This window comes from Strix uralensis, chromosome 11 (assembly GCF_047716275.1).
Source record: "Strix uralensis isolate ZFMK-TIS-50842 chromosome 11, bStrUra1, whole genome shotgun sequence".
NCBI lineage: Eukaryota > Metazoa > Chordata > Aves > Strigiformes > Strigidae > Strix > Strix uralensis.
This window is the reverse complement of record NC_133982.1, coordinates 9,652,010-9,664,933: the sequence shown is the minus strand read 5'-3', so window position 1 is coordinate 9,664,933 and position 12,924 is coordinate 9,652,010. Positions and strand designations below refer to the sequence as shown.

At 47.0% G+C, this 12,924-nt stretch overlaps 1 protein-coding gene across 1 annotated transcript in view; it reads right to left on the bottom strand.

Annotated features, from left to right (window-relative positions):
- Nucleotides 1-11,469, bottom strand: part of MAP1A (microtubule associated protein 1A) — a 65,365-nt gene extending 53,896 nt beyond the window's left edge. The window contains exons 1-2 of the mRNA XM_074880809.1: nucleotides 11,327-11,469; nucleotides 6,417-6,518 (exon numbers count right to left, since the gene is read on the bottom strand). Coding sequence (XP_074736910.1) covers nucleotides 6,417-6,518; nucleotides 11,327-11,462 — 238 coding nt within the window. The 5' untranslated portion in view covers nucleotides 11,463-11,469. The remainder of the gene's footprint in view (nucleotides 1-6,416; nucleotides 6,519-11,326) is intronic.
- Nucleotides 11,470-12,924: the final 1,455 nt, after the last annotated feature.

The following is a 12,924-nucleotide window of genomic DNA, read 5'->3' as shown; positions in this document are numbered from 1 at the left end:
TTGTGATACTGTGTAAATACATAGCCCTACCCCACTTTGAACACCGCACACTTCTGATCCCAGCATCTCAAAGATGTAGATTTGGAAGACATTAATAAAACAAGAAAGATGAAAGGTATGGAATAACTTCCCTATAAGGAACCGTTAGGTAAGCCAGACCTCTTCAATATGGAGAAATAATGAGGAGGCAAATATGCCAAACCTGTAACACAACTAGATCGGACAGGAATTGTCCAGTGTAGGAAGGCACATCAAAATAAGACCAGATAGCAATGAGAATCCAAGGAAATAAGAGGTTGCAGATTTCTTCCTGTAACATGTCACTGAACTGTTCTACTCCTTGCCAGATTTTTTACTTCTAGTAGGGAATAGCTGAAATACTTTGTAAAAGTTCAAGAGGGCTGAGTGTTACTAAACACACAGAAAACATACCTCTCTCTGTGAGCTGGAAAGAGATGTGAGCTAGGAGGGAGTATTTCATGTGCTCATCTTACACTCTTGCCCACGCATCCATTTTTTGTCGCTGTGCTGGGCATACCTTTTGCTTGAACCAGTACAACTACGTACCCCGACATACAGCATTCTTACAGAACGCACAAGTAACTGATTAAAGTATGTCTAACTGGTGGATCCTGGTGGTGCTTGCAAGTTCCACAGAGATATTCTTCAGTTATCTTGGAGAAAAATCTGAAGCTGATTGTGACAGAAGTAATCTGAAAAGAGCAATGCTTGGGCTTGCTGCAGCCACATGTAGCAACAAGAAACATGGGCTGCACTTACAGCATGGGAAACTGTATTTTGGGAGACAGCAATTCACAGGATCTTTGAGGTCACGCTCAGCATGGTTACTATGAGAGCAAATACAGCCCTCAAGCACATAAGGGAGAAGCACAGAAGCTGACAGGTGCTTGCTTTTACATTTCTCTGGTCAGAAGTATGTTGGCAGACAAATGGTACAGGAAAGTTAATTGCTTGAGGACTAGAAATCACATCTAGAAGTCCAAAGAATCATTATTGCATCTGTGAGAAAAAAAATAAGGTTAACCACTGACTTTTTTACTACCTAAACATGCAGATTTAGGACATTTACTAACAGCCAAGAGCTGAACAGAATCCATCACTGGATGATCTATGTTACAGAAGTCTCTCTAGCAAGAGCCACAACTGTGGGAACATACACTTTCACTGTAATATAATTTTTACAAGCAATTGGTCTTTTGCTTCTTGTCTAGAGCAGCTTTTGCTTGAACACACAAACACATCATCTGCACTATCTGGGAACTTTAATTTGAATAAACATGACAGCTTTTTTTACTGTCATGCACTTGAGATTGATCACTGAAAGCAGTGTAGTGGAAAAAAGTATATGGCACAAGCTGACACACAAAACTATTCCAAGTTCCATGAAGAAGATGAGTCACTTGTATAAGTAAAAACATTAACCTTTGAGATATTGGTTACTGTAAAAGAAGGATCAAATGCAGACTTTGAGACTAAGATGGGCATAGCGGACTCGTGCATTTGCCTTTGCTTCTTATCAAGTTTGTAACTTAACACTGTCTGTGCCACTAGTAAAACTCCTTGTTCTTTAACTGTTGCAAAGTTGAATTCATAGAAGCACAGAACAGCCTGGGTTGGAAGGGACCTCAGAAGATCATCTGGTCCAACTTTTCATGGGAAGAGGAACATAGCCCCCTGTCCCATCACATCTGGAAAACCTTCAGTGATGGGGACTCTGCCATGTCCCTGTGGAGGTTGTTCCTGTGATTGATTGTTCTCACAGTAAAAAAATTTCTTTCTTACCCTGAGTTAAAACCTCTCCCAATGCAACTTGCACTCATTGTCCCTTGTGAAGGGAAACCCTCCGTCCTCTTTGTAGCTGCCCATAAGTTCTAGAGAAGGAGTAAAACCAGATTATTTTTCTCCTAGTTTGAGTTCACAGCATTCTAGGAATACTCATCCAAAAAGACAGTTGCCTTCAGGAACTGTAATGCAACTTTGCTACATCCTCAGGGGCTGTGGCAGATATATCTGTATCCTCTGTTGACATCAAATGTAAACCAAAGGCACCGGTAGGATGTGAAGCACGCGCATGAAAGGCTTCGGAGCCTGACCGCCATCTGCCTGCAAGGCAGCTAGCTATTACTGTTACACAAATCCTGCTGGCTTTCAGCATAAAGCATTAAGTTTGCAAAGAAACATGCAAGCTAATACTTGAAAGTGTTTAGTATTTCTGATAATCCTTTTACAGAGGCAAAAAAGTATCTCATAAATGTTTCATTATTTCAAGCATTTGTTCCATCAAATTCAACCTGAATGTTGTTCTTAATTGCTTGACTTTCAATTATGTCAGTAGTTATTTACAAAAAGTTTTCTAAAGACTAACACAAAGTATGACTCGAGAGGAAAGATTGCTCGGATGGCTGTTGAGCTATCCCTAGTCAGACTGAAAGCAGCTGCTAATATTCATGTAGAGAGCACTGTTTTCATAAAAAGAAGCCATTTTCTCTGAACATCAAAACCAACAGATACCAGAAAGCATACTTCTCTTGTGCTGAGAAGTAATTCTTTGAGCATTTCACCTTACACCACATCAACTTTTATTGGAAAAAGACTGTCCCTCTCGGCTGTAAAGAACTATTAACATCCAGCACAAGGAGATACTGTACATGATCTTAAACTACTATGGTAGCCAGTGGCAGTTGACAACTCTGCAAAAGTGCATGTGGGGCTTTCAGTATTTTACCTTGAATTGGTTTGATACTTCTGTTCATTCTTCTCATCACATCACCCTCTCCCTCCTTCAGACCATTTACTAGCTTCCAGACTGTCCACAACACATACCAAGTTTGTCATGCAAGGTCCTCCATAATTGCTCCTACCTTTTTCTGTTCTGCTGCTGCCGCCCAGGACTACCCCTGGGTGGGGTTGTTCATGATACTCAGAAAACAGCCAGCAAGTTAGCATAGAAAAAAAGAAACTCAAAACCCACACGAAAAATGCCAACAACAAATCAACTGTCATAACGTGCATTAAGCATCACTTGTTTGACCACCATTATCAGCTCTGTCCTTAGCTTTTCTCCTCTCGCTTGTACCACATTTGAGACTCATTTGTTCCTTATCATCTCTAAACAGACTAAAAACTTAGGGTTAGGGATTCATGCCAGGAGTTACTTTCACAGCGTACAGGAGAAGAGCAGCCTCCCTCAGACTAGTTTACTAAATTTGATAGAAAATAGCTTATTTGGCATATCGCTTTTGAAGAGATAACAGTATCTGGGAAGCGTCTTACACTGCAAATGCTACACCTGCATAAACAAAACCTAATCTTGAATTGCAGCACCTTAAGAAGCCATATATAGACTATTCTTCAACATAAGGGAGGAGAGTGCTACGCTGGACCTTGTTCTTACCAACAAGGAGGGGCTGGTGGGGAGCATGAAGCTTGAGGGCAGCCTTGGCTGCAGTGACCATGAAATGGTGGAGTTCAAGATCCCGAGGGCAGAGAGGAGGGCGTGCAGCAAGCTCGCTACCCAGGACTTCAGGAGAGCAGACTTTGGCCTCTTCAGGGATCTGCTTGGCAGAAATAAAGCCCTGGAGGGAAGAGGGGCCCAAGAAAGCTGGTTGATATTCAAGGATCACCTCCTCCAAGCTCAGGAGCAACGCATCTCAACAAAGACAAAGTCGAGTAAGAACAACAAGAGGCTGCAGGGATGAACAAGGAGCTCCTGGGCAAGCTCAGACATAAAAAGGAAGCCTACAGAAGGTGGAAGCGAGGACAGGTAGCCTGGGGTGAATACAGAGAAACTGTCTGAGCAGCCAGGGACCAGGTTAGGAAGGCCAAAGCCCTGACAGAATTAAATCTGGCCAGGTACATCAAGGGCAACAAAAAAATCTTCTACAGGTACACTGGTGAAAAAGGATGTCTAGGGAAAATGTAGGCCCTCTCTGGAAGGAAAAGGGAGACTTGGTCACCTAGAATATGGAGAAGGCTGAGGTACTCAATGACGTTTTTGCCTCAGTCTTCACCGTCAGGGGCTCCAGCCACACCACCCAAGTCACAGAAGGTAAAGGCGGGAACTGGGAGAATGAAGAACTGCCCACTGTAGGAGAAGATCAGGTTCAAGAACATTTAACGAACCTGAAGGTGCACAAGCCCACGGGACCTGACAAGATGCATCTGCGGGTCACGAGGGAACTGGCAGATGAAGTGGCTAAGCCACTATCCACCATATTGAGAAGTCGTGGCAGTCCAGCAAAGTTCCTGCTGACTGGAAACGAGGAAACATAACCCCCATTTTAAAAAAAAGGGAAATAAAGAAGACTTGGGGAACCACAGGCCAGTCAGTCTCACCTCTGTGCCTGGCAAGATCAGGGCGCAGATTCTCCTCGAAACTATGTTAGGGCACGTGGAAAATAAGGAGGTGACTGGCAACAGCCAACATGGCTTCACTAAAGGCAAATCGTGCCTGAAAAATCTGGTGGCCTTCTACGATAGGATTACAGCACTGGTGGACAAGGGAAGAGCAACTGACGTCATCCACCTGGACTTGTGCAAAGCATTTGACACTGTCCCACATGACATCCTTGTCTCTAAACTGGAGACATGTGGATTTGATGGATGGAGCACTCAGTGGATCAGGAATTGGCTGGATGGTGGCACTCAGAGTTGCGGTCAATGGCTCGATGTTCAAGTGGAGAGCAGTGACAAGCGGCGTCCTCAGGGGTTGGGAGCGGCACTGTTTAACATCTTTGTTGGGGACATGGACAGTGGGATCGAGGCACCCTCAGCACATTTCTCACCGACACCGAGCTGTGTGGTGCGGTCACACACTGAGGGAAGGATCCATCCTGAGGGACCTGGACAGGCTGGAGAGGGGGGACTTGCAAATCTCATAGAGTTCAACAAGGCCAAGAGCAAGCTCCTGCCCATGGGTTGGGACAATCCCCAGCACAAATCCAGCCTGGGCGAGGAGTGGCTGGAGAGCAGCCCCAAGGAGAAGGACTTGGGGGTGTTGGTGGGTGGAAAACTGCCTGTGAGCCAGCAACGTGTGCTGGCAGCTGAGAAAGCCAACCGTGTGCTGGGCTGCATCCAGAGCAGTGTGGGCAGCAAGGAGAGGGGGGGGATTCTCCCCTCTGCTCCACTCTTGTGAGACCCCCCTGCAGTGCTGGGTCCAGCTCTGGGGGCACCAACATCAGAAGGACATGGACCTGCTCAAGCGGGGCCAGAGGAGGCCACGAAGATGCTCGGGGGGCTGGAGCACCTCCCCTGTGAGGACAGGCTGAGAGAGTTGGGGGGGTTCAGCTGGAGAAGAGAAGGCTCTGGGGAGACCTTAGAGCGGCCTCCCAGGACTTAAAGGGGCTACAGGAAAGGGGGGAAGGACTCTTGATCAGGGGGGTAGGGATAGGATGAGGGGTAATGGGTTTAAACTGAAAGAGGGGAGATTTAGATAGCAAATATTATGCTCATGGGGACTCGTTAGTGCTTAGTCTATTTGTACCATAGACTGTTATAGTTGCTTCAAATTTAGACAGATCTTCTGCTGAGTGTTTCAACTGATGTTTCATACACAGTGGTTTAATCCCGTAAGTGTGCGTATACACACACTGCTTTGGAAGGAGAGAGACTTTCTATCCCCATGTTAAGAAGTCACAGGAAAGTTAGAGACCTCTCAGTCAGTGGCACATTTGAGAAGAGTCCAAGTACCTTCTTTCACAGCTATCTACTAGGAGAACAGCTTCCCCAACTGGAAAATACATTCAGAAGCTTTATCAAAAGTAAAACATACAGTGAGCTATAATACAGTCTTATATAAAAAAGATTTTGCAAAGTGTCATCTGTGCTTACTATAGTAACTTTAACATACATTATATAAAAGTATTATAACTGCCTAACCAGAGTTCAAGCTTTTCACAGGCTAAGCAAGCACACCCTTCTAACTGTTAACGTCATTTTTGTAACACTCTTATTCGTTGTTCTTCTCAGGATATAGGCCTTCAAAAAAGGGATTCAGAAAGTCATTTGACCAGTCTTACACACTACTTGTGACAGATCTTGTGCATACAAAAGTACGTTATAAAACCCAAAAGGAAGAGATAGATAATAAATAGTAAAACTAAATTGTGCCACCTGAATAAGGTACAGAAGACAGACAAACTGTAATTTACTAGCTCAACAGACTTTTAAACAGCCTATGTTTCAGTTCACTCTCAGTAGTTAGATACATAATTTTAAGTTCAATTCCTTGCAGCCAACAGATCCTTAAGATGGTTTTTCTTTAGTATTCATGTCTGCAGAATCCCAGGCAAACAACTCACTAATTGAATTTGACATTCTAAATCACAATAAGCTTTATACTGTATTTTTTTCAAACCCAAAAGAATAGTTAAAAGCTGATAAACCAAAAAACTGACCTTTGACTTCTGAAGAAAACTGAGCCAGGTGTCGGGTTACAAAGAGTCGCAGTTGCTGATTCAGGTCACAGGACAGAATGTTAATGTTCCAGGAACGAATTCCTGCCCAACAACAACAACAACAAAAAAGAATAGTGAGCTGTTATTACATTACTCCAGAAACAAAAGTGGAGATGAGAAGTTAATGGGACACAAGGACCAGTAATGCTCTTCCAAAAGAGCATGCTTAAGATGGAGAAATTCTTCAGAGCAGAAGGCTGCAAGATGCTTACCTTCCATAAAACATCTACCCCAGAAGTACAGGCAGTGAGCAAGTCTTTGCTCAAGTTGGGCTTCACACAAGTGAAACTAAGAAGCTACAAGGGATTGAGGCTAAAGAAATTACAGTACTGCCTAACCAAGCAAATACATTGTTAGTTTTCCATCTTCTGCATTATCCAGCATTGGTCACTAGCAGAGATGGTCCACTGGATGGTTAAACTACTAAACAGCTCAGAGACACCAGCTTCTCTCTCTTGTAGCCTGTGCATCCTCCAAGTCACAAAAGCCCCTTCACAACTCACTCTGCCTAATCTCTCCTTCAAAGCCCCTGATCCCACTGAGACCCTCTGAGTTGCTCTTTAATCCATATAATCTTTGTAAGCTGATCGCCTTCACATCACAGCAGGAAGCAGCATCTGCTCCCAGTACAAGTGGCACCACTCCATGTTGGGGAGGTCACCTTCAGACCTGAGTGTGAGCAGCTGTACGTTCCAGGTGACACCAAACCCTACAGATCACAGACCTTCACGTCCCAGTACTGAGCAGCCTCTCCTAGATGGTGTGATGCACTTTGGCACCCTGAACAAAACCAGGATACCAGCATGCTGCTGCCTGCTGAAGTACAGATGTTGAATGGCAGACTTCTAACAGTTAACCCAAACAAGAACTTCAGCCTCAGTGTTTATTGATGGGGTCCTCACTGCGAGTTCTTCCACCACCTTATGGAGACATGTCCTCTCTTGCATAAAATATAAAGTTTTATTGCATCTGATATCTGCTTTCTTTCAAGTGAAGCACGTTGATTTTTCATGGAGGTATCATTCCCAGTTACTGCAGTTCTAGTTCTCCAGCACAGTAACTCCATGTTGTGCAGCAGCTTCTGCTGGCCACTGGTGGGAAACAGCTCCAGCTTTCTACACAAACAAGACAGAGTTCGTAATCACTGCATCACACAGTTCAGTAGTCTCAAGGCCTGTGGAATCTACAGCAGCTCAAGAAAACTTCATTCTTAATTTTTTTTTTCTAGTGACAGCTGACACAGTAGAGTAATAGTTTATTTATTACCCGACAGTCTGCACTGCAGAGTGCACAGAAGCCCCTCAGGAAACTCTGAATGTCAGGGGGAAAAAAAGAAAGAAAAAAACAACTTACCACCACCTTCAGTGTCACAGAGCATCTGTTCCTTTCAGCTTGGGCATGGGAAAGGAACAAATGAAACATGAAAGACAGGGAGCAAGAAGGTGAACAAAACGTTTTCCTATGCTACACTCTTGGAAAGCATGACTGTTCAAACAAATGTCTGATATAAGTACATCTTAATGCAGTAGCGATGAGCGTTCTGACCTGGACGGGAACAAGGTGGCACTCTGCAGGGCAAATCCTGCTGACTCGAGTGCTGTGTCACTGTCATGGTGTCCTGCTGCAGCAATAAATGCTATTTGAGGTGCTGCCACATCCTCTAGGATGCAGAAGGAATAGATCCTCTTTCAGAGCAAGGGAAGAGTGAAATTATCATCTCACTCATCACCCTACTTGCAACAATTTATTCAACATTTTCTCCCTCCAGTCACTCTGCACTTACTCCTAATCTCTCCCTACTTGCCACAATTTCAATTTATCATCCCCTGGCACAGGAGCCAGAACACTGTTCTTGCCGATTAGGATCCTCTACCTCCTGCTACAAGAGTACAGAATAGACCATAATAAGGTTTCTAAATATTCATGTTCTTTGCACATGCACAGCTTGGGCAAGGTACCATGTGACTCATCAGTTTTCCATCTCATTCCTTATGCCCTTGTGAACTTTTTTTTTCCTGCTGAGGTAACTGGCTTATAAAATTTGGCATTTTCCCCTCATAGCAGACCTAGTCTTCCAGATACTGTATCAAAACTGGACAAAAGTCACACAGGAACAGAAAATAAGACCAGTATTTATTGGACAGCATTTTAGAACAAGTGTTGTTCAAGCATCCCCCAGATACACAATGCCACTGCCTAAAAGCACTACCCATGGAACAAGCAGGTTCCCATGGTGTTCTACAGTCACTATTCCATTCTCCTGAACCAAGGTACAGAAAGACATCTGGGAAAGTACACTGTTTGGATCAGCCAAAGCAAGAGATTTATTCACTGAAAAAAGTCTTTGTGGTGGTTTTTTTGGGGTGTTTTTTGGTTTTGGTGGGTTTTTTTGTGCAGACAGGGCACCACAGCCAAGAGAACAAAGACAAAACCTAGGTTTTCATCCTTTAGAAAACCCTACTGAGAGGTATAGTATGTAACACTTAGGACCAACTTTGCTTGCCAGCTTTATTTGCCAATTTTGTTAATCTGACTGTTATCAGGGCTATAAGACCCTTACCATACTTAACAAGTTGCAGAAAACTGCTTTTCTGAAGGGCAGGAGCATTTTGTTATTTACACTGCTTTGTTTCCTGAGGAAATCAAATCTTCTGCTCAGCAGCCTGTTCTACCCTCACACAAACCTCACGTGAACCCTCTGCAGCAAGTTGTCACTTAAGAAATGGGGATCACTGTGCATATACCATTTCCACATTTCTCAGACTCCTGGAATCAGGAGTATAGCTGTCTCTAACATTATAATATACTGTCCGTTGACAGATCTCAAGATCTTGCTGCCATTTAACTATTTTTACTTTTTATATCCATCTTCCAATTTGCAGATCTTGGTCTATTTTGAGAAGAGGTCATTCTCTCGTTTCACAGTGGGGAGAACTCCTCTATGACTTGCTGGAGGTCCTAGTCTGAGTCAGTGACAGAGTAAAGTCCGAAATCCAGGTTCCTAGCTCCCTCAGCAGTTCACTTCTGTTAGTAACTTACCAGTATTGCCTAAATGGCTCTCATGCAAAGAAGTGTTTGCACTTGGCAGAATTTCAGTAGGTTTCTGGTCAGACAAAATTAACTGTAGAACTTACTTCTGCTGTGGCAATTGCAATTTATGTTGCAAAATTGGCATTTATTTTTTCTCTCCAGTGGGAATTCCCAGGTTATTGGCATATGGCCGCATAATCAAAGAGCAAAATCTGAGTTTACAGTCTGATCTGTCACTGTTCAAAGAATGGACAAGGATGCAGGTTGGCACACCAGTTCAGTGAAGTGCCAAGCAAAGATGATCATCCTGTTGTGCAGAAAGCAGGAGCGGCCTGTTGAAGGAGCTTTCAGAGGCCACATGGTCACAATCTGACCTTCCCTCACTGAGTAACGCCATCCCTTGGAAAATCTGGAAAAGGGAATGAAACCCTGCTATCAAGTAGCTGGTAAGTAGCCTGTCAGCAGAGATGGATGGAAAAAGATGCTGAAGTGAAGAAACTGGACAAGATTTGACATTTTTATACCCATCCCCTCTCTTAAATTGCACTGTTCATCTGTTCCTCAGTACTGTTGATGCTTGAGAGGAAAATAGACACAGAAGTATCTCCAAATAACACAGTCCAGTCAATAATTACAACTGTTATCACTGCCATCTTTTAAACCAATGTGTCTTGGAAATGGGGGTGTGGGGGGGAAGAAGTGCATGCAAAGTGAAAAGGCTGTTACTTTATTTCTCAGAGGTGAACTAAACTGCTTATTAGAACAGGGATTCCCTTAAGGTCCTGACATAGCTGACACCCTCTCCTTTTCTTGGGAGCCATCAGAAACTACCACAAAGCAAGAACTACCATTGCACCACCTTCTTGCCCCTTTCGTTTAAACAATGCTGCATCTAACATACAAAGACTAATTCATTGCCAAGGCCTCCAGGCGCTACCATACAGATCACAGAGGAGTGAAAGGTTACGGCAGTCCTGCCTGGTCTGTGTCATTCCTGAAGCAGTTCACTGTCGTGGCTTACCCTTCCTCCATCTCTCTGGTCTACAGGGTCGCTCCTTCGACAGGGAGAGAGGCCATGGCACAGCCAGCCCCTGTTCCCAGCTGTCCCCTTGCACTGCGCTAACAGTCGAGCAAGGCAAATCCTTCAACTAGTAAGGTAGAAGCTTGGGGCCAGGTAGAAATAAGATGTAATCTACTGACGCACTGATAGAAACTTGGGGAAATCAGAACCATAAAATGTCTTCGGGCTTTAAGACATTCAAAAACCATCATTAACTGCATTTCACTAATACAAATACCCAAACGCTCGGGGCGGGGGTGAAGAGGTGCAGCCCCGTACGGCCTGACTGCCTGCGGGGGCTCAAGGGAGCAGAGCCAGGCGGACCCGCTGCTGATGCCACCGGTCACCGGGCCCGTCCCGGCTGAGGCGGGCGCTCCGGCCGCCTCAGGGGCCGCCGCGGGGCCCGCCCGGCTCCTCCCGCCACCCCGGGCCCGGCCCAGACCCTGCGGCCCCGGGCCGCGCCAACACGCGGCCTCCGCCCCCGCCTCCCGCGGCCCCAGCCCTTCCCTCAGCCGCCGCCCGGCCCAGCCCCAGCCCGGCCCTCCCCTCGGCCGCCGCCCGGCGGGGCCCCGGCCCCAGCCCCAGCCCTCCCCTCAGCCGCCGCCCGGCCCGGCAGGCCCGCACCGCCGTCGCTCCGGGCGGGGCAGGGCGGGGCCCTGCGGCAGGGCGGCGGTGCCGCAGGGCAGGGCGGGCGGCGGCGGGCGGGCCCGCACCCCCACAGGCGAGGCCGCCCGCGCCTCGCCCCGGCCCCGCCGCTCACCGCGCTCCAAGGCGCCGCGCAGCGCCCCGCGCTCCGGCTCCGTCGCGATCGCCCCGATCACCACCAGCAGCGCGTGCCCGCCCGGCGGCCGGGGCGCTGCCGTCTCCATAGCGACCGGCCCGGCCGCGGTCTCCATGGCAACCCCGCCGGCCGCCGCTGCAGCGCGCGGTGACTGGCGCGCGGCTCTTAAAGAGCCCCCAGCCCCTCCCCGATTGGCCGAACGGGCACGTGGTCCTGCGCTACTGCGGAGGGGAGGGGGCGTGGCCGCCTGGACCCGGCCCCGCCCCTGCGCCCGCCGTGCGCCCGGCCCTCGCGCTCCGGCTGGGCCCCGGCTCAGGCAGGCCCCGGCTCAGGCAGTGAGCAGCTGCCCAGCTCAACCGCGAGCCGGGCTCAGGGCCTTCGCCGGAGCAGGGCGCAGGGGACGGTCGTTTACCTTCACGAGGGAGTGTGGGAGAGTTGCTTAAGGACAGAAATCCACGGAGATTTTTAAGTGCCCGGTGCTGAGCTGTTGCAATATTCACAATCAAATCGTGGAAGCCAGCAGTGCTACATGATGCCGAGGCCTGGCGTCAGCATTCACGTCCCTTCTTCCTTCTGCATCACTTGGCAGTAAGCAGAACACTCAGATCTTCATCTTCTGCATGGTGGTTCTTCCTCTTCAATTAAAGACAAGTGTCATGGTCTCCAACAGCAAGTGAGGAGATTTCCTGGATTCCAGAAACACGAGAGATGAAAAAAATCTCTCTGAACTTTGCTAGCTGCCAGTGTAAAACTGTGGTGAGCTGTCACCTACTGTGCAGACAGACAGACAGCTGTGTGGACAGGAGTCCTTAACGGCCAGGGTGACCGGAGAGGGCCTTAACTGAGGGCACGAGTGCATATCACTGCCAGTTCTAGCTAGCCACATCTTCAAAACGCTTCGATGCAGTATGTGGAAAAGCTGAGCAAACTCAAAGTATGAGACTTCTGCATGCTGAACAAGGGAGAGCCACCAGAAAATAGTTTCAGATAGAAAAATCCATCTTTTCTGACAAAGAAAGGGAGATCCATCCTGTGCTGATGTGGCTGGGTGGAAAAGCAACCCAGCTGTTGTAAAACAAGACTCAAGTCAGCAATAATCTGCAGCGTTCCCTAAAACAGGGTCAGGTTCTGCCCCCTGCAGTCCGCAAGATTTCTGTCGAGATGAGCCGCAGTCCGGGGAGCTCGATGGGCAGATGAACCCGGGTCCTGCCCTGTTCTGTTCCTTAGTCCCCACCAAGCCTGCAGTGAGGGCACAGCTGAAACCTCAGAAGGCTCAGACAGTCGGCATTTTGGCAAGCATATGTAAATCTATAGTGTCGTAAGACTCTGACAGAAGATAATCAGGAAAAAGCCAACCACAGAAGGGGGGAAAAATCCAGAATAATTCTCTCCGCAGGCTACAGCTGATGTACAAGCTTACAGAGTTTTCTCAAACTGAGATCTTTAATCAAAAGGTGCTGTAGCTCTCAACTGATAAGTTAGGAAATGATGCAATAGGTCTTTTTCACATTAAATTCTGGTGACACCACTGGCTATGATCTTTATGAAATACATCCCATAAGCAGAGAGAGTTAGTG